The 27,634-nt window shown below is 37.3% G+C and overlaps 1 protein-coding gene across 3 annotated transcripts; it reads left to right on the top strand.

Annotated features, from left to right (window-relative positions):
- etv6 (ETS variant transcription factor 6) lies at positions 1-26,794 on the top strand. Of its 3 annotated transcripts, none has more exons than XM_051108322.1 (8): positions 1-687; positions 4,082-4,211; positions 19,228-19,392; positions 22,546-22,677; positions 24,088-24,651; positions 24,727-24,869; positions 26,131-26,231; positions 26,331-26,794. In XM_051108322.1, exons 1-8 carry the CDS (start codon positions 655-657, stop codon positions 26,431-26,433), a joined length of 1,371 nt encoding a protein of 456 aa, XP_050964279.1. In that variant the 5' UTR covers positions 1-654; the 3' UTR covers positions 26,434-26,794. The 3 variants fall into 3 exon arrangements, with proteins under 3 accessions (XP_050964279.1, XP_050964280.1, XP_050964281.1); XM_051108323.1 differs by having other exon boundaries at positions 3-687; positions 4,085-4,211; XM_051108324.1 differs by lacking the exons at positions 1-687; positions 4,082-4,211 and adding an exon at positions 15,434-15,833.
- Positions 26,795-27,634: the final 840 nt, after the last annotated feature.

The raw sequence follows: 27,634 nt of genomic DNA, 5'->3' as shown, positions 1-27,634 counted from the left end.
TTCTCCACGTCTGTATTATGAGTGGATTATTCAGCGTTTATGGCAGAAAAAGTCATTCATCGTGCATGTTTTCTATCCGACTGGATGATGTTGTGATACTGCGAAAGCGCCGTGCAAACGCAACTTCCATTCGCTTCTCGGCCGTGCTGAGCTGATTCCGGATCAGCGCGGCGGATTTCACTCGGCGTCGCAGAAGCGCTGCGCGCTGATCCGGCGTCCGTTCAAAAAGGCCGCCGCTCCGCGAGTGACGAACGCAAACACCCACAGCGCCGAACACGATCGCTGATTTCCTGCGTCGCGTTTCCCTTTAAGGCGCCGCGCGCTGCCTGGAATTCACGTCATTTCGCCGCGAAGCGTCCGGATCAATGAGGTTCCGCGCTGCGCGCTGCGTCGCGCTCCTGCGAGCGACGCTTCCAGGAAGGTGTTAACCATCGCGCTGCCGCAATGTAGCGCCTGTTTGCGCGTTTACAAACAAGAACAAGGAGAAGTTGAAGTATTCCGCGCGGGGCGAGGCCAATGGATGCGTGCGCGCGTTAGAATCGCCTGCGCGTCGCGAGGGGAACATTATATCCAGGCGCTTTTGCGGCTTTATTTCGCGGAAGAACAAGGGAGAGGAAAGTGGAAACAGAAGAACTTCCTGAATTTCAACGAGACATGTCCGATTCCCCCTCGCAGGTCATTATTAAGGTAATTCTGCCTCTTCTTTCTTGTCGCGAATGCGAACGCGGAGCGTGGGTCGCGGGTCGCGTTTGACGCGGATCATCTGTTGCTGCGATCGATCGATCGATCGGGGATCGATGAGCATGCGTGAGTTGCTCGCTTGTGAACGGGCTCTCGTGACTTCATTTGTGCCGTGTGATGCGATGAGCGCGATGAACGCGACTCGCGGTGGCGTTTAAACGCTTCACGCGTTCACCGGAGGATCGAGAGTGGGAAAAGTTCACCAGCGAGTTTGAGAATGAGTTTGACTGCACATGGCGCAGCTGGACAGGACTTTAACCTGGTCTCGAAGCCGCAGCACGGACGTGCTCTAACAATAACATTAGTTTGCATTGGTTATTTAGTAACAGGCTCGCGGAAACGGGAGACTTTGCGCTGGAAACACAGTTGTTATCAGCGCTGCTCTTTGACCGCACTGCAAATGCCGTTTCCTTATGGCTTATCTTAATAGCGAGCGATCACATCCTTCACTGGCTTCTTGCACGGTTCCTCGTGCGTTTAACGTTCCAGCTGTAAGTGCAGTGAAGCCTCACACCTGGCCTACGGTGCTTTCTGCTCCTGAAGGATCTTGGCACTGGCAGCTTGTTTTGAAATGCACGTTTTAGGTGTTTTGTAAACAATTCATCCGTGCCTGCTTCATTTTTTTTTTTTTAAAGCTGTTTAGACGTAGACGTGGCGTTTATTTATTATTAAATGCAATAGCTGGATCTTCCAGTGAAACTTCAGTCTGCTCAGTGCTGATGTATGCAGGACTTCTCCAATCGTTTAGTGCTCTTAAGCCCCGCCCCTGCATGCACTTGAGTGCCACGCCCACAGTGTTTCTTTTTTATGATACTCTTGGAAGTGCGGTGTTATTATTTCCCCCCCTTTATGTCTTAACGAGATGTGGCGTCATTTAAACAATTTATTTTCTCGTAATAATGAGATATTTCGTTAAGGTGTTATGTTGTCGAAAACAAACTAAAAACTATAAATATAATTGTTAATATAACAAGATAATGTGTTGTAAAAACAATATATTTTCTTGTTAAAATGACATTTTCTCATAAAATGCTATGTTGTCCGTAATAACGAAATAATGTGTTGAGATCATTTTCTCATTAAATAGCATTTTCTCATGTCGTAGACGTTCGTAATAACAAAATTCTGTTAATGTTTTTGTTCAAATATCTCGTAATAATGGGATATGTCATTAAAACTATATTTTTTTGTAATCGTAAGATAATGTGTCGATGAAGTGATATTTTCTCTTTAAAACAACACTTTCCTGTAATAATGAGGTGTCGTTAAAATGCTATAATTTCTCGTTAAAATGGCATTTTCTCATAACAACAAAATGCTGTGTTCGTAATAACGAGATAATGCGTTGAGATCATTTTCTCATTAAATGGCATTTTCTCATAATAACGAGATGTTATGTAATAGTAAGATTTCATTAAAACATTATCTCGTAATAACGAGATGTGTTAAAAATTATGCTTTTTTGCAAAAATGAGTTAATGTGTTGTTAAAATGCTTTTGTTAGAGCGTAATTTTCTCGAAATGACAAGAGGTCGTTAAAAATAATGCCGTTAAAAACAATGTTATTTATAATGAGATTCAGTTTTTTCGTTAAAATATCTCGCAATATGAGATATGTCATTAAAATCATATATTTTTGTAATAGTGAGATAATATGACATTAAAGTGATTATTTTCTCTGTAAAACAACACTTTCTTGTAATAATGAGTTGCGTCATTAAAAATGATGTTTTATCATAATAAGAGATAATGTGTCATTAAAATGATATATCTTCTCATAAGTTTTTCGTTTTTTGCCATTGAGCGACTTTAAAGCATCTGATTGAGATCATGAGCCCGTCATATTCATCGCTGCTCTTGTTGATGCTTCTAATTAATAATAATGAGCGTTTTTAATGCAAACATGATGGTTTTTGGATTTGCATGTTTGGCCCTCCATCTCCAGGTGTACCTGCAACCGCCGTGAGCTTTCTGACAGTTGTAGAAACATCCTCGCTCAGGTAGAGCAGCTTTGTTCAATGCAGCCGCATGCAAATGAGCCGATAGAGCTGCGGTTTTATCGCGTTTGATTTTGCATGCTTTCATTTGCACAGGCTGCCGGACACCGGTGGTGTCGTTTGAGGAAGTTTCCAGAGAATCACTCTGTGCTTCCCGGCCCTCGCTTTTATACCCTGGAAATTTCAGTTCTCAGAGCAAATGCCACTGTCGCCCTATATGGACAGAGAGAAAGTCAGCAGGAAACTGGACAGGAAATGAGCAGTGATTGACAGAAGGGAAATCACAGCAGCTCAAGAACACTCACATGTGTTTGAGTTCCCTTCAACAGCCAAACATGATCTCAGAGCATCACTGACACTCGTATTATTCATATTCAAATCATTGTGCAATATATGTGCAATATGAGACTTCATATTTATTAGCCTCTATAGGTAAATAACTAGATATTAATGCAAAAAAAAATTATATTCATTAGCTTATATAGGTAAATATCTTGTTTTTAATGCAAAAAAAATAATATTCATTAGTCTCTATAGGTAAATAACTAGATATGAATGCAAATGTATATTCATTAATCTATATAAAGAACTAGATATTAATGCAAAAATCTATATTCATTCATCTCTATAGATAAATAATGAATATTATTATTATAATAATTGATTATTATTCATTAGTTATAGGCACAGCTAGATCATTAATTATGAATTAGCTAAATATTCATTGTTACTTAATATTCATTGGTCACTATAGTTAGACTAGATAGGTAAATAACTAGATATTTTTGGCACTAATTCACAGTCAGTAGCTGCTGTAGGCAAATAACTACAAGAATAACAAAGTGCAGTAAACAGTAAAACTCTCTGAGCTCCAAACTAGTGTAATTAATTATGATAATAATATCAGTTCACAATATCAATTTGTTGTTGTCACTCAATGCGAATGACACTGGAACACACTCAAATTCCTGTTCTTCCATTAAAATTGAGGTGGATAATGTTGGTCGGACAGTGAGAGCTGAGGTGCTGATGTGTCTGCATGACCTCTGTGTGACCTTTGACCTGTCCTCAGGGTCACAGTGCGTTAGTGAGGAGCTTCACGTGTCTCTCCATGTTTCTTCTGAGCAAAACAACTCTGAAGGAAGTTCAGGACTTTACGACTTCGTGCCACTGTTTGTTCATGCTTGTTGATCTGGTGTGTGTCTGTGTGTGTGAGTGTGTGTGTGTGTGTGTGTGTGTGTGTGTGTGTGTGTGTGATCAGCAGTACAAACACACAGTGATGGATGTCTAACACAGTGTTTGTGTGTCTGTAGTAACCCGTGTGTGTGTGTGTGTGTGTTCAGCAGGAGAGGAGCGCTTTCAGCCCGTCCGCGAGCCCGTTGCCAAATTCCACTTCCTCTCCCGGCCATGTCCCGCCCTCATCGGCTAATGCCAGGACAGAAGAGGAACCGACCAGACTGCCTGCACACCTGCGTGAGTGACACACACACACACACACACACACACACACACACTCTCAAACAGACGAAACTCACCCGGAAATAGTGATTAACACAAACCCTTACATGCTTTGTTCAACAACCTGAGACTCTCTCTCTCTCACACACACATACACACATGCGCTTTTGTTGTAGCGTGCCGCATCGGACGTTTACAGGTGCTGGTTGAGTTTGACGTCACAGAACACACTCAAGCTGAGGCAGCTCTAGACCGGCACGGTTAATCGACACAAAACACAACCGTCAGGATATGACTCTGTGCCATTATCAAATGACAAACACTGTAATTTAATGAAATACATGCACTCAATGATGTTACATGAATGACTGGTAGATAAATAGATAAATACAGACGTAAATGCTTAAACATGTTGTTTATATTTGAATAATTATTAAGTTGACTTGAGAAAGACAGTTTACTGATCTGCTATTTAAGCTGCTTCTTCTGCGTCTGAGCCAAAACGTAGTCAGTATCTCCTCCTACAGCTTTACAGCTACAACCACCAAACTCAAGTTAGTTGCTCTATCTTTTCCAACTGATCCGGCTTATGGTCTTTGAAACCCAGACTATCAAAACCACCTGAAATCCCATAGACTTTCATTGAGGGGGTGAAAACTTTTATACAGAGACCTATGATGTATTTAAGCTGTTTATTGCTATAGCAAAGCTTAACAACTCCCTACTGAAAAAGCAGCTAAAACCAGCCTACTAACATACTACTAACTTGCTAATCATGCTAGAAACATGCTAGTGACATGCTAATCATGTTATCAACATGCTAATCATGCTCACAACATACTACTAACAAGCTAGAAACATGTTAGCAACGTGCTAATCATGCTAACAACATGCTAGTAACCTCCTGATCATGCTAGAAACATGTTAGTGACATGTTAACCATGTTAGAAACATGCTAGTAAAATGCTAAACATGCTAACTATATGCTAGTCATGTTAGAAACATGCTAACAACGTGCGAGTAACATGTTAATCATGTTATACACGTTAGTAACTTGCTAATCAGGCTAACAACATGATAGTAACATGTTACTAACTTGCTAACCATGTTAGAAACATGGCTAATAACATGCTAGTAATATGCTAATCATGTTAGAAACATGCTAGCAACATACAGATTGCGTTATCAACTGGCTAATCGTGCTAGCAACAAGCTAGCAACATGCTAATAATGGTAACAACATGCTAGTAACTTGCTAATCATGCTAACAACATGCTCATCATGCTACCGACTTGCTAGTAACATGTTAATCATGCTAACAACGTGCAAGTAACTTGCTAATCATGGTAACAACATGTTAGCAACATGCTAATCATGCTAACAATGTGCAAGTAACTTGCTAATCATGGTAACAACATGTTAGCAACATGCTAATCATGCTAACAACGTGCAAGTAACTTGCTAATCATGGTAACAACATGCTAGTGACATGTTAACCATGTTAGAAACATGCTAGTAAAATGTTAAACATGCTAACTACATGCTAGTCTTGTTAGAAACATGCTAACAACGTGCTAGTAACATGTTAATCATGTTATACACGTTAGTAACTTGCTAATCAGGCTAACAACATGATAGTAACATGCTACTAACTTGCTAACCATGTTAGAAACATGGCCAATAACATGCTAGTAATATGCTAATCATGTTAGAAACATGCTAGCGACATACAGATTGCGTTATCAACATGCTAATCGTGCTAGCAACAAGCTAGCAACATGCTAATAATGCTAACAACATGCTAGTAACATGTTAATCATGTTAGAAACGTGCTAGTAACATGCTAATTATGCTAACAACATGCTAGTAACCTCCTGATCATGCTAGAAACATGTTAGTGACATGTTAACCATGTTAGAAACATGCTAGTAAAATGCTAAACATGCTAACTATATGCTAGTCATGTTAGAAACATGCTAACAACGTGCGAGTAACATGTTAATCATGTTATACACGTTAGTAACTTGCTAATCAGGCTAACAACATGATAGTAACATGTTACTAACTTGCTAACCATGTTAGAAACATGGCTAATAACATGCTAGTAATATGCTAATCATGTTAGAAACATGCTAGCGACATACAGATTGCGTTATCAACTGGCTAATCGTGCTAGCAACAAGCTAGCAACATGCTAATAATGCTAACAACATGTTAGTAACTTGCTAATCATGCTAACAACATGCTCATCATGCTACCGACTTGCTAGTAACATGTTAATCATGCTAACAACGTGCAAGTAACTTGCTAATCATGGTAACAACATGTTAGCAACATGCTAATCATGCTAACAATGTGCAAGTAATTTGCTAATCATGGTAACAACATGTTAGCAACATGCTAATCATGCTAACAACGTGCAAGTAACTTGCTAATCATGGTAACAACATGTTAGCAACATGCTAATCATGCTAACAACGTGCAAGTAACTTGCTAATCATGGTAACAACATGCTAGTGACATGTTAACCATGTTAGAAACATGCTAGTAAAATGTTAAACATGCTAACTACATGCTAGTCTTGTTAGAAACATGCTAACAACGTGCTAGTAACATGTTAATCATGTTATACACGTTAGTAACTTGCTAATCAGGCTAACAACATGATAGTAACATGCTACTAACTTGCTAACCATGTTAGAAACATGGCCAATAACATGCTAGTAATATGCTAATCATGTTAGAAACATGCTAGCGACATATAGATTGCGTTATCAACATGCTAATCGTGCTAGCAACAAGCTAGCAACATGCTAATAATGCTAACAACATGCTAGTAACATGTTAATCATGTTATAAACGTGCTAGTAACATGCTAATTATGCTAACAACATGCTAGTAACCTCCTGATCATGCTAGAAACGTGCTAGTGACATGTTAACCATGTTAGAAACATGCTAGTAAAATGTTAAACATGCTAACTACATGCTAGTCATGTTAGAAACATGTTAACAACATGCTAGTAACATGTTATTCATGCTATACACATTAGTAACTTGCTAATCAGGCAAACAACATGCTAGTAACTTGCTAATCATGCTAACAACATGCTCATCATGTTAGAAACATGCTACCGACTTGCTAGTAACGTGTTAATCATGCTATAGACATATTAGTAACTTCCTAATCAGGCCAACAACATGCTAGTAACATGATAGCAACATGTTAATCATGCTCAACATGAGCAACATTGCACCTATAAAAATGCAAGCAACAAACTAATCGTGATCATGTTACAGTAACAACATGTTAAATCATGTAAGCAATGTGCTAAATCATTATAGCAGCATTATAGCAATCAAAGTTTGTTCTCAAAATGTACATATCTGGTTATTAATATTATTATTAATTATTATTAATATTAGAATATATTATATTATAAAACATTAAATATTATATAATATTTTTAGGAGTAATTTATTTTTTTAATTATTTTAATTTATTATTATTATTATTATTATAGGTTCTTATTTTATGGCCATGTTGAGATATGTATACAATCACAAAATTTCTCATGTGATTTGTGTTTTGATTCTCAGTTGTGATTTGTATCAGGTGAATCTGTGATGTGGTGTAGCTGCAGTGACTGTATGTGTTAGCGGTTAGCGCTGTAGCGTCTGTCTGTGTGAGTGAATGTGTGCGTGTGGCGGAGCGGCAGGTCTGGACGCGTCCCGTTCGGATCAGGGTGGAGTTGGACGCGTTCCAGCTAACAGGATCCGATCGATATTTAACCCGCGTGTCCTCGTTACAGACGGAAGTAAAGCACTGCTGGACTCCATCCTCATCCAGTGCGCTTCATTCAGGAAGTTACTTATGAATCCAGCTTTTGGTTTGATTTCCACTTCCTGTCTACTGAATCTCTGTGATCCACATTTATCTAGACAAGTTTATCTAGTCTGGTGCACGATACGACACAAAAATGAGTCAAATGATGTTGCCTCTTTTTGAGGCTGATATAAGAGCATTGAATTAATGGGGATCGCCACCTTATCGTGGTGGAGGGGTTTGAGTGTCTGCATGATCCTGGGAGCTATGTTGTCAGGGGCTATAATGCCCCTGGTAGGGTCTCCCAAGGCAAACAGGTCCTAGGTGACAGACCAGACAAAGAGCGGTCCAAAAAAAAAAAAAAACCCATATGGCTGAAAAAGAACATAGGTCCGTGACGTCGCCCGGTATGGCGCAGCCGGGGCCCCACCCTGGAGCCAGGCCTGGGGTTGGGGCTCGTATGCGAGCGTCTGGTGGCCGGGCCTTACCCCACGGGGCCCGGCCGGGCTTAGCCCGAAAAAGCGACGTGGGGCCGCCCTCCCGTGGGCCCACCACCTGCGGGAGGGACCATAGGGGACCGGTGCATTGTGGGATGGGTGGCGGTCGAAGGCGGGGCCTCGGCGACCCAATCCTCGGACGCAGAATCTGGCTATAGGAACATGGAATGTTACCTCACTGGGGGGGAAGGAGCCTGAGTTGGTGCGGGAGGTTGAGAGGTACCGACTAGAGATAGTCGGGCTCGCCTCCACGCACATCTCGGGCTCTGGAACCCAACTCCTCGAAAGGGGATGGACTCTTCACTATTCTGGAGTCGCCTGCGGTGAGAGGAGGCGGGCTGGTGTGGGCTTGCTTATAGCCCCCCAGCTTAGCCGCCATGTGTTGGAGTTTACCCCGGTGGATGAGAGGGTCGTTTCCCTACGCCTTCGGGTTGGGGATAGGTCTCTCACGGTCGTTTGTGCCTACGGGCCGAATGGCAGTGTAGAGTACCCGGCCTTTCTGGAGTCACTGGGAGGGGTGCTGGAAAGCTCTCCGACCGGGGACTCCGTTGTTCTACTGGGGGACTTCAACGCTCACGTGGGCGATTCTAGTGATACCTGGAGGGGCGTGATTGGGAGGAACGGTCCCCCTGATCTGAACCCGAGTGGTGTTTTGTTGTTGGACTTCTGTGCTAGTCACGGTTTGTCCATAACGAACACCATGTTCGAGCATAAGGGTGTCCATCAGTACACGTGGTACCGGGACACCCTGGGGCGGAGGTCGATGATCGACTTTGTGGTTGTTTCATCTGACCTCCGGCCGTATGTCTTGGACACTCGGGTGAAGAGAGGGGCGGAGCTGTCAACTGATCACCACCTGGTGGTGAGTTGGATCCGTTGGCGGGGGAGGAAGCTGGACAGACTCGGCAGGCCCAAACGTACTGTGAGGGTCTGTTGGGAAAGCTTGGCAGAGCCCCCTGTCAGAGAGGTCTTCAACTCTCATCTCCGGCAGAGCTTTAACCAGATTCCGAGGGAGGATGGAGACATTGAGTCCGAGTGGACTATGTTCTCCGCCTCCATTGTTAACGCGGCTGTTCGGAGCTGTGGCTGTAGGGTCTCTGGTGCCTCTCGTGGCGGCAATCCCCGAACCCGGTGGTGGACATCGGAAGTAAGGGATGCCGTCAGGCTGAAGAAGGAGTCCTATCGAGCCTGGTTGGTTCGTGGGACTCCAGAAGCAGCTGAGAGGTACCGGTGGGCCAAGCGGACGGCAGCCCGGGTGGTTGTGGAGGCAAAAACTCGGGTCTGGGAGGAGTTCGGCGAGGCCATGGAGAAGGACTGTCGGTCGGCCTCGAAGAGATTCTGGCAAACCGTCCGGCGCCTCAGGAGGGGGAAGCAGTGCCCTACCAACACTGTGTACAGTGGGAGTGGGAATCTGCTGACCTCAACTGGGGACATTGTCGGGCGGTGGAAGGAATACTTCGAGGATCTCCTCAATTCCGTCAACACGCCTTCCATTGAGGAAGACAATAACATGTCTTCCATTGAGGAAGCAGAGGCCGGGGGTTCAGAGGCGGACTCGACCATCTCCCGGGCTGAAGTTGCCGAGGTAGTTGAGAAGCTGCCCGGTGGCAAGGCCCCGGGGGTGGATGAGATCCGCCCTGAGTACCTAAAGTCTCTGGATGTTGTAGGGCTGTCTTGGTTGACACGCCTTTGCAACATCGCGTGGAGGCTGGGGACAGTGCCTCTGGATTGGCAGACCGGGGTGGTGGTCCCTCTTTTTAAGAAGGGGACCGGAGAGTGTGTTCCAACTATAGGGGGATCACACTTCTCAGCCTCCCTGGGAAGGTCTACGCCAGGGTACTGGAGAGGAGAATTCGTCCGATAGTCGAACCTCGGATTCAAGAGGAACAATGCGGTTTTCGTCCTGGTCGTGGAACAATGGACCAGCTCTATACCCTCTTCAGGGTGCTGGAGGGTTCATGGGAGTTTGCTCAACCAGTCCACATGTGTTTTGTGGATCTGGAGAAGGCATTCGACCGTGTCCCTCGCGGTGTCCTGTGGGGGGTGCTCTGGGAGTATGGGGTCCGGGGTCCTTTGTTAAGGGCTGTTCGGTCCCTGTATGACCAGAGCAGGAGTCTGGTTCGTATTGCTGGCAGTAAGTCGGACCTGTTCCCGGTGCGTGTTGGACTCCGGCAGGGCTGCCCTTTGTCACCGGTCCTGTTCATTATTTTTATGGACAGGATTTCTAGGCGCAGCCAGGGGCCGGAGGGGGTCTGGTTTGGGAACCACAGGATCTCATCTCTGCTTTTTGCGGATGATGTTGTCCTGTTGGCTTCCTCGAACCAGGACCTACAGCAGGCACTGGGGCGGTTTGCAGCTCAGTGTGAAGCGGCTGGGATGGGAATCAGCACCTCTAAATCTGAGGTCATGGTTCTCAGTCGGAAAAGGGTGGCTTGTCCTCTTCAGGTTGGTGTGGAGTCCCTGCCCCAGGTGGAGGAGTTTAAGTATCTGGGGGTCTTGTTCACGAGTGAGGGAAGGATGGAGCGGGAGATCGACAGACGGATCGGTGCAGCTTCTGCAGTAATGCAGTCGCTGTACCGGTCTGTCGTGGTGAAGAAAGAGCTGAGCTGTAAGGCGAAGCTCTCGATTTACCGGTCGATCTACGTTCCTACTCACCTATGGTCATGAGCTTTGGGTCATGACCGAAAGGATAAGATCCCGGATACAAGCGGCCGAAATGAGTTTTCTCCGTAGGGTGGCTGGGCGCTCCCTTAGAGATAGGGTGAGGAGCTCGGTCACTCGGGAGGAGCTCGGAGTAGACCCGCTGCTCCTTCACATCGAGAGAGGCCAGTTGAGGTGGCTCGGGCATCTGTTCCGGATGCCTCCTGGACGCCTCCCTGGGGAGGTGTTCCGGGCATGTCCCACCGGGAGGAGGCCCCGGGGAAGACCCAGGACACGCTGGAGGGACTATGTCTCGCGGCTGGCCTGGGAACGCCTCGGTGTTCCGCCGGAAGAGCTGGAGGAAGTGTCTGGGGAGAGGGAAGTCTGGGCGTCTCTGCTTAGACTGCTGCCCCCGCGACCCGGTTCCGGATAAGCGGGTGAAAATGGATGGATGGATGGATGAATTAATGAAATAATTCATTAATATTATATATTAATTAATATATTAATATGAATATATGAGTTCATTTGCAAAAACAGATAACAAATTTTCAAAAATCAGTTTTTTTTATTCTCGCTGATACATCGGTTGAACACTACAAATGATCAAGCTCCAATCTGATTGGCTGATTTATTGGTTCTGTTGACCAGAAAACACAGCTGATGTGAATCTTTGGCTAAACGCAGAATCAATTCAACTCATGATTCATAGTTTTTTGATTCAATTCAGGGATTCAGTTCTAAAGTGCATTCATAGAATTTCCTCCATAAACATTTAAAAATAAGTTTTTTAAAAATATATATTTTTAAGTATATATGTTATTTTAAATATATTTTAATTAAATTAAATTTTAATTTTTATATATTATACATATTATAATTATATATTATAAATGTAACAGACGCTTTGTGTCATAATAAATATAATGTTAATTATATTTAAATTTAATTATTAATTGTACATTAATTATATATTATGATAATTATTATAAAAATAATATATTAATTGTTTTTTATTTGAGTTTTTAAAATTATAAATAAGTATGCTGCAGTTGATCAATTTTTAATAATTTTAGTAAATATTGTGTAACGTAAAATTACACATTTTTGTATTTACACTTTTTAATTATTGTAATCTTATTATAAAAGTATATTTAATTTAATAAAACAGATAACTCAGTTTTTATTAATTTTCATAAATCATATCTTTTTTTATTGTTATCGTGTTTTTATTGTATTTTATTGTGTTAGTTAGCTGTATTTATTTATTTTTTATTGTTTTGTTATTGTTATTTAATTAAAACAAGCCAACTGCAGTTTAATTGATATTACTTGGAATGCAGAATAAAAAAGCGTGTCATATATTCATATTAATATATTAAATATTATATAATATTATTATATAATATTCCGTTTCAAATCTATTCTTGACCTTAACAAATGATTTGCGATTCAGAAATCCATGTTTCAAGAGTGTCGCGAGCTAACAGTTGAGTTTTGTGTTCTCATGCTGCTGCACCTTCGTGTTAGTCATTCTTTATGCAGTTATGAAATGGACTTTGATATTTATTTTTGGTTTGCTGAAAGTGCTGGAGATGTAGTAATGTTGGTAAATCTCTGATGGCTTGATGGATGTACAGAGCATTTTACCCTGCGCTGAAACTCTCTTACCTGCATTAGACTGGAGAGAGAGAGAGAGAGAGACACAAGATAAGACATGAGAGAGAGAGAGAGAGAGAAAGGGAGAGAGAGGGAAAATGACAAGAACTTCCGAGAAGCTCTTGGCTGGAGGCGGCTCTGTTTTCCTGACAGTGATCGAATCGCCTGTTTTCCAGCAGGACTCGTTCAGTGGGACGGATGGATGGATGGATGGGTGTGTGTAATCATGTTATTGCCTCAGTCCAGTGTGTGTGTGTGTGTGTGTGTATGTGTGTGTGCGCAGAGTCTCAGACTTGAGAACAAACCACCATCAGTCTCACATTCATGATGAATTTGTCCGGGGGAAGGAAGGAAGACAGAAAAAAAAAACAGAGAAAGAAGAAGGAAATTGCGGAGTGGGCAGAAATGCTGCTCCTTGGTTTCCTGTAGAGGAAGCGCGCGCGTGCACGTGTGTGTGTGTGTGTGTGTGTGCAAGATGAGCTCGTGTCTCTGTTAACCCTTCAGGACCCACAATCCAACACACACATGAAGGCTTGTTACGACTTGCACTGATGGAAGCTTTGATGTTCAGATGATGTCATCGGTTGCATTAGCATGCTGACACGTGATTGGTCCGTTGCTGCATCTGTTTAACTGTGTCAATTCATGTGCAAATCTACTGTATTCTTTATGGACATTCATTAAATGCGTATTAACTGAATGAAATTTAAATTAAAATACATGAGAATGAGCGGAGATAGGAAGCTGATGCGTGATGGGTGTGTGTGTGTGTGTGTGTTGTGTGTGTGTTTCATCATCATCATCTGTGATCATCAGGTTCTCCTCCTGCCTGTTTGTTTCATCATTCACTGATTGAACGTCATGCCTCAAACGACATGTGAAGATTCCTGAATCATTTCATCTGATGACAGACAAACGGGTGTGTGTGTGTGTGTGGAGGATGATGGGATGGAGACACAAACTCTGTTCAGACACGACCAGTAAAACCAGAATCACTGACCAGTGAAAGACTGAATCAGCTCATAATTCACAACAATCTAAATTCTATTTAAATTACGTAATATTATTTAAATTCTAAATAAAAATTGTAAATAATATTTATATTATATTATATTATATTATATATTTAATTTAATTAAATAAATAAGTTAATTAGAATACAATTAGAAAATAATTGTATATGTATTGTTTTATTAATTTCAAAATGAATGAAAAAGAGAACTTAAAGTTAAAATTTAAAGTTTTGTTTAATAAATACATTTTACATTTATTAATTATTTTATTTTATTGTTATATTTCTATATAAAAATACATACAATGCAATTTTTATGTATTACTGTATTACTGTAATAAGTATTTATTATATATAATGTGTCATAAATTTGAATGTATTACTTATATGCATTTTAAATGAAAATATTTTAAATATAATAAAAATATAAATATAAACAATATTTAAAAAACGAATACATATATAATTTTTTTTTAAATGTTTTATATTTATTCTTTTATTATTTACCTATTATATACATTATTTACATTTAAAACTAAAGAAAATAAATCTAAAAGAAAAATTATAAAATATATATATCCACATATCAATAAATATAAATATTTATACCTTTTTTATTCAATTTTGCTTAAAGAACTTTGTAAAATTGTTACAATGTAAAAATGCAACAGTGTTTTTCATTGTGGCATTTTTGTGACCGTAAAACGCTTCCCTATTGTCATTAGTGAAATGCAAAATATTTATTTTGCTTAATATATTTTAATGTTTTTTTTTTATATTTAACATTTAAGTAAATGTTTATTTATTTGCTTACTGTGTATTATTAATAATTATATAAATTTCATAGTTACAATATTATATTTAAATAAATTTTAATTATTTATTAATTAATTATATTAAAATAATAAATATAAATTATATACTTTTTATTTTTTAATTATGTATAATATCACTATTAAACCAACAAATAATTCACATTTATCAATGGGAAAAGGGACTTAAATGTGCTTATTTATTTATTTATTCATTGATTATTTGTTTATGCATTCATTCATTGATTTATTCATGTGTGATTTGCAGTGCTCTATCAGAGTGATGAGCATTAAAATGTGTTGTTTTGTTGCTGCAACAAATGTCAGAAAGAATAATGTTAGTGCTGCAAGCAGCCTTCATTTTCTCTGTGCAAAATTGATTTTTTTCCTTATGATTTTTGTGGTGAAATGTGAGATTAATTCACACACACACACTGCAGTCATCTGTGAGTATAAATGCATGTGAACAGTCGTTCATGAGTCTTTGAGCGTCAGAGTTTGACCGTTGGGTTTCTAACGTCCTCTAAACACTCCTGAGCAGCATTCAGATTCTCTGTGTGTGAGTAAGTGTGTTTACTTAAGCACACACACACACACACACACACACACACTCTTTCAGTGGGGAAATTTCCTGCGCTGGAAGCCGCTCTCATCCTGAGGAATTTCCTGTGTGGGCAGACGGCACTTCCTGCAGGCCGTGTTTTTTCTGCTGGGCTCTGAAAGGGAAACTGTTCTCTTGTGCCAGCGGCCGCGAGCGAGCGCAGCGTCTCTTCCTGTTCCCAACCGTCTGCTCGCGTCCCGCTCGTGACATTGGCTGGCTCTCGTCTGCGTTTGCCTTTCGCGTTCAGCAGATGTGTTCGTTTGACATGTTTCCCTCATGCCTTCTGTGGGAATCAAACACACAAACACACAGTGAGCGATCAGTTGGTGTGTGTTTGACATGTAAGACGAGCTGCTGGGATTTCTGTGTTTCCTCATTCGTGTGTTTCCTGCTCCGGTTTAATGATTAAAGGTCGTTGTGAAAGAGCCGCTTCACTTCTGTAATGTGAGCCGCTGTTTTCTGAGATTGAGTGGATTTATTGGCGGCGCAGGACTTGATTTTCTCCAGAATGAGCTGATGTGATGCTGAAAGTGTCTCGAGATCAATGAAAGCGATTGATGATGTCAGATGAAGACCAAAGTGGTTTCAGAGGTGAAGTCATGTGTATATATATTTATATTTATCGATACGTGGAGATATATTTTGTCATTTTATTTTATATTTATTTTCTTTTGTTTTTAATGTAAATCATGTGTATAAATAAGTAAATAATATAAAACATAAAAAATAATTGTTAACTGCATATATATTTAATATTTTTAATATTTATTTTTTTAAATCTTCTTTATATGTAAAATATTTTTAATATTTAAAATGCATATAAATAATACATAAACATTCATGATACATTATAATAAAGACTTGTTACAATAATACAGTAATACATAAAATGATATTGTATTGTATGTTTTTTTTATATAGGAATATAATAATAAAATAAAAAAAAAGTAGTAAATGGAAAATTTATTTATTAAATAAAAATGCATATAAATGCATAAAAGTTAATGATGGATTATATATAATAAATATAATAAACATAATACAGTAATACAAAAATTAAAATAGAAATAAATAGAAATATAATGATAAAATTAAAAAATAATTAATAAATGTAAAATGTATTTATTAAATAAGAATTCTAATGATATTATTTTATATTCATAAATGTGTGTGTGTGTATATATATATATATATATATATATACACACACACACATATATATATATATATATATAAGAGTTTGTTTATATGTATATATATATATATATATATGTTTATATATATATATATTTATATATATATATATATATACACATACATATGTATGTATGTATGTATATATATATATATATATATAAACAAACTCTTCACATATATATATATATCAAAGTGGTTTCGAAGATGGAATGAGTTTCACATTCTGGTGAAAGGTCATGAAGACCATTATTGATTTCTGTGGAATAATTTCAGTTTAGATCATTTGAGTTTTGATTTCATGTTGACTGTAATGTTCTTCTGTTCCTCTTCTGCTGCTGTTTATAGTCCTCAGCATCACTGCAGAGCAGCTCTTCCTGACTTCCTGTGTGTGTGTGAGTGTGTTTGACTTCCTGTCAGGGTGCGTTGTGGGAAGTCAAGTTCTCGTTGTCAGGGGTAACGGTCTCTGTGGGAGCAGATGCTGAGACGCATGGCAGATCTCAGCGAGCTTCTGTGACCATCACATGACCTTTGACCTTTGACCTCACGCTCAGATCTGCAGACATGCGCACGTTTATCCCGTCTAGATCATCATGGACTACTAAAATGATAATAAATAAATAAAATATATTTTTTTAAGTAATACATATGTATATTATACAACGTGTTACGAAATACAGATTTTATTTTATTTTATAACTTATTTAATGACTTTTTTTAGATGCATTATTATTGTGAGAGATGAAGCCAAACCTTAAATGAGTTTAAATGAGTTCATATCCACTAATCCACTATTATGGGATGTAACTGAGCCTCCGGAGATGATCTGGAGTGTGACGTGTGCTAACACGCATCAGAAAGACAGACAACATGAGTGTGCGTCATGAGTTCATACACACCTGAGACACACACACACTCACGAGATCCGGAAGGCAGTAGTTCAGGATCGTGTTGGACAGGTTGAGTGACAGATGAGGGCGTGTGAAATTCTCATTGAGTTTAATCTAAAGCCGTTTTCAGTTGATTCAGCTTTATAATGAGGATAAAACAATTCAGAACTGAGAAAGAAAACACACATCTGCTGCAAAAAAAAATGTTTTACATTTTACGTGTGTGTGATGCCGCTGAAGCGAGTCGCGCGTACTGTAGTAAATGTTTTGTTTGCACATCACGTGTGTTGTTATGAAGGTAATAAAAGCTTGTATGAGGAAACATGCGTTACTGCTGATAACAAACACCAGCACTGACACTGCAAACACACGCCGCTGTGATTCTAGACGTGTGCGCTGCTGTTCAAAAGGCTGCGTTTATTTGAACAAAAATACAGTAAAATTAGTGAAATATTTTTACAATTTAAAATTTCTGCTTTCAATGTGAATGTCTGTCAAAATGTAATTTATTTCTGTGATGCGCAGCTGAATTTTCAGCATCATTACTCCAGTCTTCAGTGTCACATGATCCTTCAGAAATCATTCTAATATGCTGATTTGCTGCTTAAGAAACATTTCTGATTATTAGCCATGTTGAAAACAGTTGTCATACATTTTATTTTTCAAGATTCACACATGAATAGAACGTTCAAACAAACAGCATTATAACACTTTAACATTGTAAATGTCTTTACTGTCACTTTTGATCAATGTAACACATCACTGCTGAAGAAAAATAAGAATTTATTTAAAAAACAAGACAGAAAATGTATATGTATATGGGTCAAAGATGAAAAAGGGTTTAAGCATAAAAACAGTAAGTGTAATACTGCTTTAAAAAACTAAAAAGATTTCTGTTTGATTCAATTGCATTTTTGTGTTCATTTTTCTGAGCAAAAAATAAATATCATACGTTTTCCCCTAATTTACAGAAGATGCCCACTACAATGTCAATCTTGTCAGGCATATTTACAACAAAAATCAATTTCTGACACATTAAAAGAGGAATTACTTTCACCTCAAATACTAATTAGTTGTAATTCTACATTTTTAAAAATTTGTCTCTTCGTCAGTAAGAATTTTTTACTCATTTAGAACACAATAAATTGAATATGCTTTCTTATTCACTTATATATTTTAATATGTACAAGTCAGAATAAGCATGTTTGAATTTTTACATAAATATTGTGTTACACTGAATGACAATGTATCATCAGTTCAACCAAATTTTAACTTTTGTTAATTTTTTTTCTATTCTTCTTAATGTCTTTGACCCATATATGTTATGTTTGTATATTGTATATGTAATTTTTTATTTTTTTTTTTTTTTTTTTTGACATTTTTATTGTATTTTTTTGTTTCTAGATATTACTATGTAGGATTATTTGACTTATTTCAGTTTGAGTTTTATTTCCAGTTAGTCATTTTAGTGCTTCAGCTTCAGCTGAACAAGAAATGTTAGAAATGTTTCTCTGGCAGCTAAGTTTGTTTTTCCATCTAATATTGATGTTTTATTTTATTACGGTTAATAAAGATGTTGTAATCGATTCAGTTAACGTTTATAAAACACGAGTGTGTGTGTGTGTGCATGTGTGTATTCCCATCAGCAGAGCAGATCGAGCACAGGGGCTGATGGGAAGTTTCTGGCAGACGCAGTCGTGCAGATGTTTGCGTTTGTGTGTTTTTCCCACGCAGAACCCAAACACATGCGCGTCTCATCTCTGATATCTGTGTTGTCTCAATCTAATGCAGCAGTGTTGTGTGTGTGTGTGTGTGTGTGTGTGAATGGAAGTGAGTGTAAGTGCTGTGTGTGTTGTGTTCAAATGAGCTGCGCTCTAACACACGTCTACATGCGTGTGCAGGGATGCAGCCGGTGTTCTGGAGCCGTGAGGACGTGTGTCAGTGGCTGCGCTGGGCTGAGAGAGAGTTCGCCCTGCGGCCGATATCCAGCGCCAGCTTCCAGATGAACGGGAAAGCCCTGCTGCTGCTCACCAAAGAGGACTTCAGATACCGCTCTCCTCACTCAGGTGACGCGCGCGCACACACACACACACACACACACACACACACACACACACACACACACACACTGCTGCTGTCAATCACACATTGCCCCGCCCACATAGTCACTTGATTGGTCCATTGTTTTAAACTGAGCACATCAGTACCGCCCACTTTTTCAGTGCCGTTGGTTCCAGAAGTGTTTTTACTGTACATTTTTCACATTATAAGCCGCAAACAAAAGCAGCCGTCCATGGGAAGAATCACAACCTTACAAACTCTGATTTAAAGCAAAACAATGTTTGAAAATCAGACAGAAACACTGCGAACTTAACAGCTTTAGTAACAGAAAGAACTACAAACCCACAAAACACTGCAAATTGTATAATTAAAAAAATGTAATGTCAAGTGTTTAAAGTTGTATAGATGTTCATTTTAGGGTAAGGGAATATAAACCTATTTTTAAGTTTAATGTAATAGGTGTTTATGTATGTGTGTGTATACAAACACATATTACATTTATCTTAAAAATATGTTGTTTTTATTCATTTTTTTATATTATATGGCTTTTATTTTTATAATTTTTTTTGCATTTTTAGTAATTGCGTTATTTGCTTTTGTCATTTTATTATAAATATTAAAAAAATTAAATGTGTATGTATATATGATTTAATTTAAAAAAAGTATATATATATGATTAAAAATAATATTTTTGTATAATTTAAGTTTTTTGATACTTTAATGTTATTTCTACTTAAATACAGTTATAATTTTTATTAATATTTTGAAAGGACTTCCATTTTTAATTCCTAGTTTTCAGTAATTTTTGTTAAATCGTATTAATTTCATAGTTTTTGTCATTTCTGTCAGTTTTTATTGTTATTATCATTATAATCATTTTTAATAATGTTTTATATACATACATACATACATGTGTACATTATTTATATATATATAGTTTTTTGATACTTTGACATTATTTCTAATTTAATACAGTTATATTTTTTATTAATATTTTGAAATGACTTCCATTTTTAATTCCTAGTTTTCAGTCATTTTTGTAAATTTTATTAATTTCATTGTGTTTTTGTCATTTTTGCCAGTTTTTATTGTCATTATCATTATTATCATTTCTAATAATATTATTAGCATTTTTACCATTATTATAATTTGTAATAATAGTATTATTTATATATATATATATATATATATATATATATATATACTATTATTATACTATTATATATATGCTGTAGTCAACATTTGAAGTGGATCAAAAAAGTTCTTAAAATTTGTCCTAAAACCTAAAACAAGAACGAGTATTGTTTTAGTTTTAAGACAACTTTGATGAAAGGTTTTCATCCACTTCAAATGTTGACTACAGTATATAGATAGATAGACAGACAGACAGATACAAAGAAAGAATATATATTAAGTTTACTTGTGTGTACATGCTCACCACAACTCTCTGATTGGTGATATTTTATACAGCAATCAAACATGATTTTTTAAAAAAGCAAATAAAATAATGCAAAATTTTGGCTTCAACAAAAGCATAAACTATTGATTAAGATCCTGTGAGCTCAAACAGCTCTGTCTTTAATGCGTTCTGAGTTTTTCTTTATGGAGAGAATGAATGAAGTATTTACTGCTGTTCCGCTGCATTACAAACACAGAGCAGCGCATGAGACAGTCACAGATGGAGGATTGTGGGTAAAAGTGTTTAATCTGGAATGAAACGGAGCTGTTTCTGTGCTCACTGTCACTAGAGGAAGTTGAAAGTTGGGTAAACGGCCGATAAGGAAGTGCTGGTGCGTAATCGAGCCACAACCGTCACCTGCACGAACCAGGAATTTCCCTCCTGTGAGCAAACTGACCAGAAACTGAGAACTGAGACGCAAAAGTGTGTGTGTGTGTGTGTGCAAACTTCCTTTTTGAGAATCATTTCCTTGAAGTTCTTTCAGGAAGCTCTTTAAAATAGGATGCATAATCTTCATGAGACAACATGAAGACGGATGACTTCCTTCAGATGATTTATAGTGTGTCTCATGTTTGTGTGCTTTTCTAATCCATCAAACTTCTGTCTGTGACTACATTAAACAATGACAGAAAAGTAAAAAGTAATGTGAAATATTATTACGATGTGAAACAATGTTTTTCTATGTTAATGTACATTAAAATGTAATTGATTTCTGTGATCAAAGTCTTAAGTGTCACATGATCCTTCAGAAATCATTCTAATATGCTGATTTATTATTAGAATTATCAATGTTGAAAACAGTTGTGCTGACAAATTTTTTTTTTTGCAACCTGTGATACTCTTTGATAGATAAAAGGTTAAAAATAACAGCATTTATTTAAAGTAGAAAGGTTTTCTAACAATATACAGTACTGTTCAAAGTTTAAAATTAATACTTTTATTCACCAAGGATGTGGTAAATTAATAAAAAGTGATTTACATTGTTAGAAAAGATTTATATTTTGAATAAATGCTGTTCTTTTTAACTTGTTATTCATCAAAGAAAAAAAAAAAATCACAGGTTCCAAAAAAATATCTGTCAGCACAACTGTTTCCAACATTGATAATTCTAATAATAAATCCGCATATTAGAATGATTTCTGAAGGATCATGTGACACTTAAGACTGGAGTAACAGCTGATAAAAATTCAGCTTTGCATCACAGGACTAAATTATATTTTACAGTATATTAAAATAAAAACCATCATTTTATATTGTAATAACATTTTGCTATATTACTGTTTTTTTCTGTATTTTTGAGCAAATAAATGCAGCCTTGATGAGAGACTTCTTTAAAAAACATTACAAGTCTTACTGACCCCAAACTTTTGAGTGGCAGTGTGTATATACTTATTTTTGTCCATTTATTTTATTTTTGTTTATTTTCTGTTCTTATTTTTATTTATTCCATTAATTTTTTTTATTTTGTTGTATTATTTTATTTTATTCATTTATTTAATTTTATTATTTTTATTTTTTTTACTTATTTTAATTTTTTTTATTTATTTTGTTTACGTATTTTCATTTTCATTTTGCTAATGTCAGGTGTGCAAATACAAATACAGAAGGTGCACAGCACAGAAATGCGTCATGTGCGTCCAGTGATGATCATGCATTAGTGAGTGAAGTGCTGATGAGTGTTTGTGCTGTTGATTGACAGGTGACGTCCTGTACGAGCTCCTGCAGCACATTCTGAAGCAGAGGAAGCCTCACTCGCTCTCATCGCCGTACTTTCCCATCGGCTCCTTCCACATGCTGAACGACTCTCCGCTGCAGACGCACAAACTCGAAGGTGAGCTGCTCTTCTGCTTCTGTGAGCAACTGTTTAGCCTGAAAACACTCAGGTATAAGACGATCCCGGAGGAAGTGGCAGTCTGGAATGTTGACAGAAAAACCAGTCGGACGAGGAAGCGCTGCTGTAGTTAAACAGCCGTTTGATGAGTATGAAAAGACAAACAACAGGAATATATGAGAAGACTTCCTGAAAGACGATCGCACACGTCACCTGACGCGTCCGAACACATTTCACCATCAGCAGAGTCATGTCACAACATCACAGATCAATAGAACCTGAATGAAGGTCTCTGGGATCCTCTAGTGGTTCACATGTGAACTGCAGGAACTGCTGCATAATTTCTGTTTCAAATAAATGCTGTTCTTTTGAACTTTCTATTCATCTGTAAATCCTACAGAATAAAATATATCAAAGTTTCCACAAAAATGTTAATGTTTTCAACATTGCTAATAATCAGAGATGTTTCTTGAGCAGCAAATCAGCATATTAGAATGATTTCTGAAAGATCATGTGATTCTGAAGACTGGAGTAATGATGCTGAAAATTCAGCTGCGTATCACAGAAATAAATTACATTTTAACTGATATTCACGTAGAAAACAGCTGTTTTAGATTCTAATAATATTTCACTGTTTTTATAGCATTTTTAATCAAATAAGTGCAGCTTTGCTGAGCAGAATTTCAGAAACATTTTAATATATCTGTATTTTAGCATCATTCAAATACTTTTATAGTTTTTCAATTTTTTTTTCAATTTTTTTTTTTTACCATTTTCATTTTGGTTCATTTTAGCTGTCTGTTTTTTTTTAAAACCTTTTTTTTTTTAAATATCTATATAGTTTTTATTCATTTTTATTTGAGTTTTAGTTATTTTAGTATTTCAAATTAAACTATATGCAAATGAGAAATGGCAACTAGCTGAAATAAAATCTGTTTAAATGGTTTATTTCCATTAACGTTTATTTTATTTCAAGAACCTAAAATGTCTTTTTTTTATTATTGTTTTAGTTTAACTTTAATATCCCTGAACAGATTTTCACATAGAAAACAACCATTTTAAGTGAATAATTTTACTGTTTTACAGCTTTATTAATCAAATAAATGCTTCTTTCAGAAACATTTTAAAAAAATCATTATTTTAATATCAATTAAATACTATTATAGTTTTTTTTTTTTTGTATTTTTCATTTTAGTTCATTAGTCATTTTGCTGTCTGTCTGTCATTTTAAATTTTTCAAAATCAATATCTATGTAGTTTTTAGTCATTTTTATTTCAGTTTGAGTCATTTTAGTGCATCAAGTGCAACTAAATGCAAATGAGAAATGTTGTCTTAATACAAAAAGATCATATTGAAATCAGTTGTTGATATTAAATGTGGTGCTGATTTTCTGTCTCTGTGTTTGTCAGAAACGGTACGCCGGCCGCCCCGCGCCACAGACAGTCATTCCCTGCAGCCGCCCACCATCGAGCTGCGCCATCGCTCACGGTCGCCCCATCATCCGCCCGCGCCGCTGCGCTCGGCCGAGGACCTCCAGCAGGCGTCCTCACAGCTGCCCGACAGCAACCACCACCTGCCGGAGGACGTGTACCCGCTGTCCGTGTCTCCGGCCGCGGCCAACGGCCACTGCGCGCTTCCTCGCGACGCCCCGCGGTCCGCCAGCCCGTGTCAGGAGGAGGCTCTGCCGCCGCGCGTCATCCAGCTCATGCCCAGCGCCATCATGCACCCGCTGCTGAGTCCGGGCCGCGGGCCCACGCCGGGCGACTTCAGGCACGGCCGCGGCACGCCTCAGGAAAACGGCCGCGAGGGCAAGCAGCACAACGCCGTCCACTACGCTTCGCACGGCCTGAACCTCGCTGCCCATCAGACGCCTCTCCAGCTCCCCCTGCAGGATGAGCGCCACTACCGCAACCACATCATCGTGCCCGTCTCGCCGCCCGAGGAGCAGGCCACGCCCATGGGCCGCATCGCAGGTGAGACCCCGCCCCCTCCTGCTGATTGGTCAGTGATGGCTGATGTGTGATTGTGATTGTGGTGTGGTGTGTCAGACTGTAGGCTCCTGTGGGATTACGTCTATCAGCTGCTGTCGGACAGTCGCTACGAAAACTACATCCGCTGGGAGGACCGCGAAACCAAAGTCTTCCGCATCATGGACCCCAACGGCCTGGCCCGCCTGTGGGGAAACCATAAGGTACCAGACGGATTCACTGCTCAATGAATAAAAAAAGTTCAATATTACAAATTTCAATTAAATGATAAAAATAAAAAAAATATGAAATATCAAAATGAAAATAAAACTGAATCATTAGGGTAAATTAAAACAAAATAAATAATTAAAAATAAAATTTAATTACAAATTTAAATAAATGACGAAATATTCGAAATAATATATTAACTATTAAATTAAATATGAAAAATTAAATAAAAAACATTAGAATTAATAAAAAGTAAAATAATTAAAATAAAACGAAGTTTAATATTACAAATTTAAATAAAATAATAAAAATTAAGTTAAATATCAAAATTTAAATACAATTAAGTAATTAGTGTCAATTAAAATATATGAAAAATTAAAATACTTTGATTACAAATTTAAATAAACAATCAAATATAAAAAATAAGTATTAAATATTTGAAATTAAATAAAATGAAAATAAATGAAACTAAAGTTAATTACAAATTTAAATAAACAGTCAAATATTAAAAAGAATACATTAACTAATTAAATTTAATATTAAAAATAATATAATTAAATAACATTAGAATGAATTTAAATAAAGTTTAATATTGCACATTAATAATTATATTAAAAATAAAATAGTAAGGATGAAAATGTAAAATAAACTTTAATATTACAATTTTAGAAATTCAGTGTTAATGTTTTTTTTTTATCATTTTATTTATTAAAATAAATAAAATCAATAAATTAGGAATAGAAATAGATCATAGATATTCATAAAATCTTAAATTGTGGAATAGTCATGGAAATGACTATAGTGAATAGAAGTTATATCTTTACCCTTTTTATTTTGCTATCATTTATGTGCTATTATAGTTGTTGTTAATAGTTTTAATTAATTTCTGTTTTCATTTAGATTTTAGTTACACTTGTAGTAATTTTGTTGCATGTTTTTGTTAGTTTTATTATTTTTTATTATTTTATCATTTTTATCTATAAAGATTTTTCAGTGTTTATATAGTTGATATGAAGTTTTTTAGTTTTAATGCTTCAACTTAAACTAAATGAAAATTAGACAACTAGCATGGTTTTTTTTTTTTTTCACAATTTATATATATTTTTACATTTCACCAAATATTTAATTTATTTATTTTAAAATAATTTTAGAATAATAGCCCTGCTCTATACTCCGCTGTAATGTTTCCTGATCTAAAACGAGTCTTTGTGAGTGGGGATGTGTTCACAGTATTGTTGTGATGTTTTGCCCACACAGAACCGGACCAACATGACGTATGAGAAGATGTCGCGGGCGCTGAGACACTACTACAAACTCAACATCATCAGGAAGGAGCCAGGACAGAGACTGCTGTTCAGGTCAGTCTGGACCGTCGCTTTCACAAACACACATCATTCGTGAGGTTATTACTTATATTACTTATATTACTTATTAACACGTGCGCGTATGTACCGCAGGTTCATGAAGACCCCGGATGAGATCATGAGCGGGCAGACGGATCGTCTGGAGCACCTGGAGTCGGACACAGACGATCAGATCTACGTGAAGGAGGAGTGCTGAGCGCCGCGCCGCTCCACAGCATGAACTTCTAAAGCCGCAGATGCCTCGGTCAGTCCGTCTGACCTTTGACCTCTGTGTGACCTCCGGATCACGGAGGATCTGCACTGCACTGCTCTCAGTCTGTCAAACGCCCATCCTACTCGCTGTTTTTTAGTCTTATACTTCAGCAAACTTCACGGTGACAATCATTTTAACGACAAATGATGCTCTTTTTTCAAATCAGATCTAGAAATTGTTGGTGCAGCTTTTTTCTCTTTGGTAAGTATATTGTACGAAGCCCTGTTGCGATTTGTATAAACGTGGGATTACTAGAATGCTGGTGAAAATGTGATTCAATTCTACAATAAATTTTACTGAGTGACACAGGTGTGTTTACTGAGTCTGTTCTATGTGCATTTATTTCCTTGCAAAAAATTGTCTATGTATCTATCTAATATATAAAAATATATATATATATATATATATATGTATGTATGTGTGTGTATATATATATATATATATATATATATATATATATATATATATATATGTATGTGTGTGTGTGTGTGTGTATATATATATATATATATATAAATGTCCCCACAAGGATAGTAAAACCTGAAATTTTTGACATTGTGGGGCCTGAGGTCCCCACAATGTTAAAAAATGATTAAAAATAGTAAATGATGTTTATCTGAAAGTGTAACGATGCAAACATGTTTTCTGTGAGGGGTAGGGGTAGGGTTAGGGTTGGGTTAGGGGATAGACAATATCGTTTGGTCAGTATAAAATCTAGAGAAGTCTATGGAAAGTCCCCACAATTCACAAAAACAAACGTGTGTGTGTGTGTGTATATATATATATATATATATATATATATATGTGTGTGTGTGTGTGGCTCAATTAATGTACTAATATTTCTTTTTAATTATTTAATTTTTAAGGTAATTTCAATCATTGAAGAGAATCTCACAGGTGATGTGTATTTGTCTCATAGTGACAACAATTTCAGTACAAAATTCATTTTTGAAGGAGATTTTACAGAGAAATCGAGTCTATAAATGTTTCTAAATGCAGTTCATCAAACGCTTTTAACTTTATTATATACACACTGACGATATACAGAACAGGATGCTAATAAACAGCTAATTAGCGGTTTGTCGGTGAGGGATTGAGGACGATCACCTGAAGCTAATGTTGCGTTTGTGTTTAAGGCGCTACA

This window comes from Labeo rohita, chromosome 4, assembly GCF_022985175.1.
Source record: "Labeo rohita strain BAU-BD-2019 chromosome 4, IGBB_LRoh.1.0, whole genome shotgun sequence".
NCBI classification, from domain to species: Eukaryota; Metazoa; Chordata; class Actinopteri; order Cypriniformes; family Cyprinidae; genus Labeo; species Labeo rohita.
Note: the sequence above shows the minus strand (reverse complement) of the source record. Positions and strands in the feature narration are given on the sequence as shown.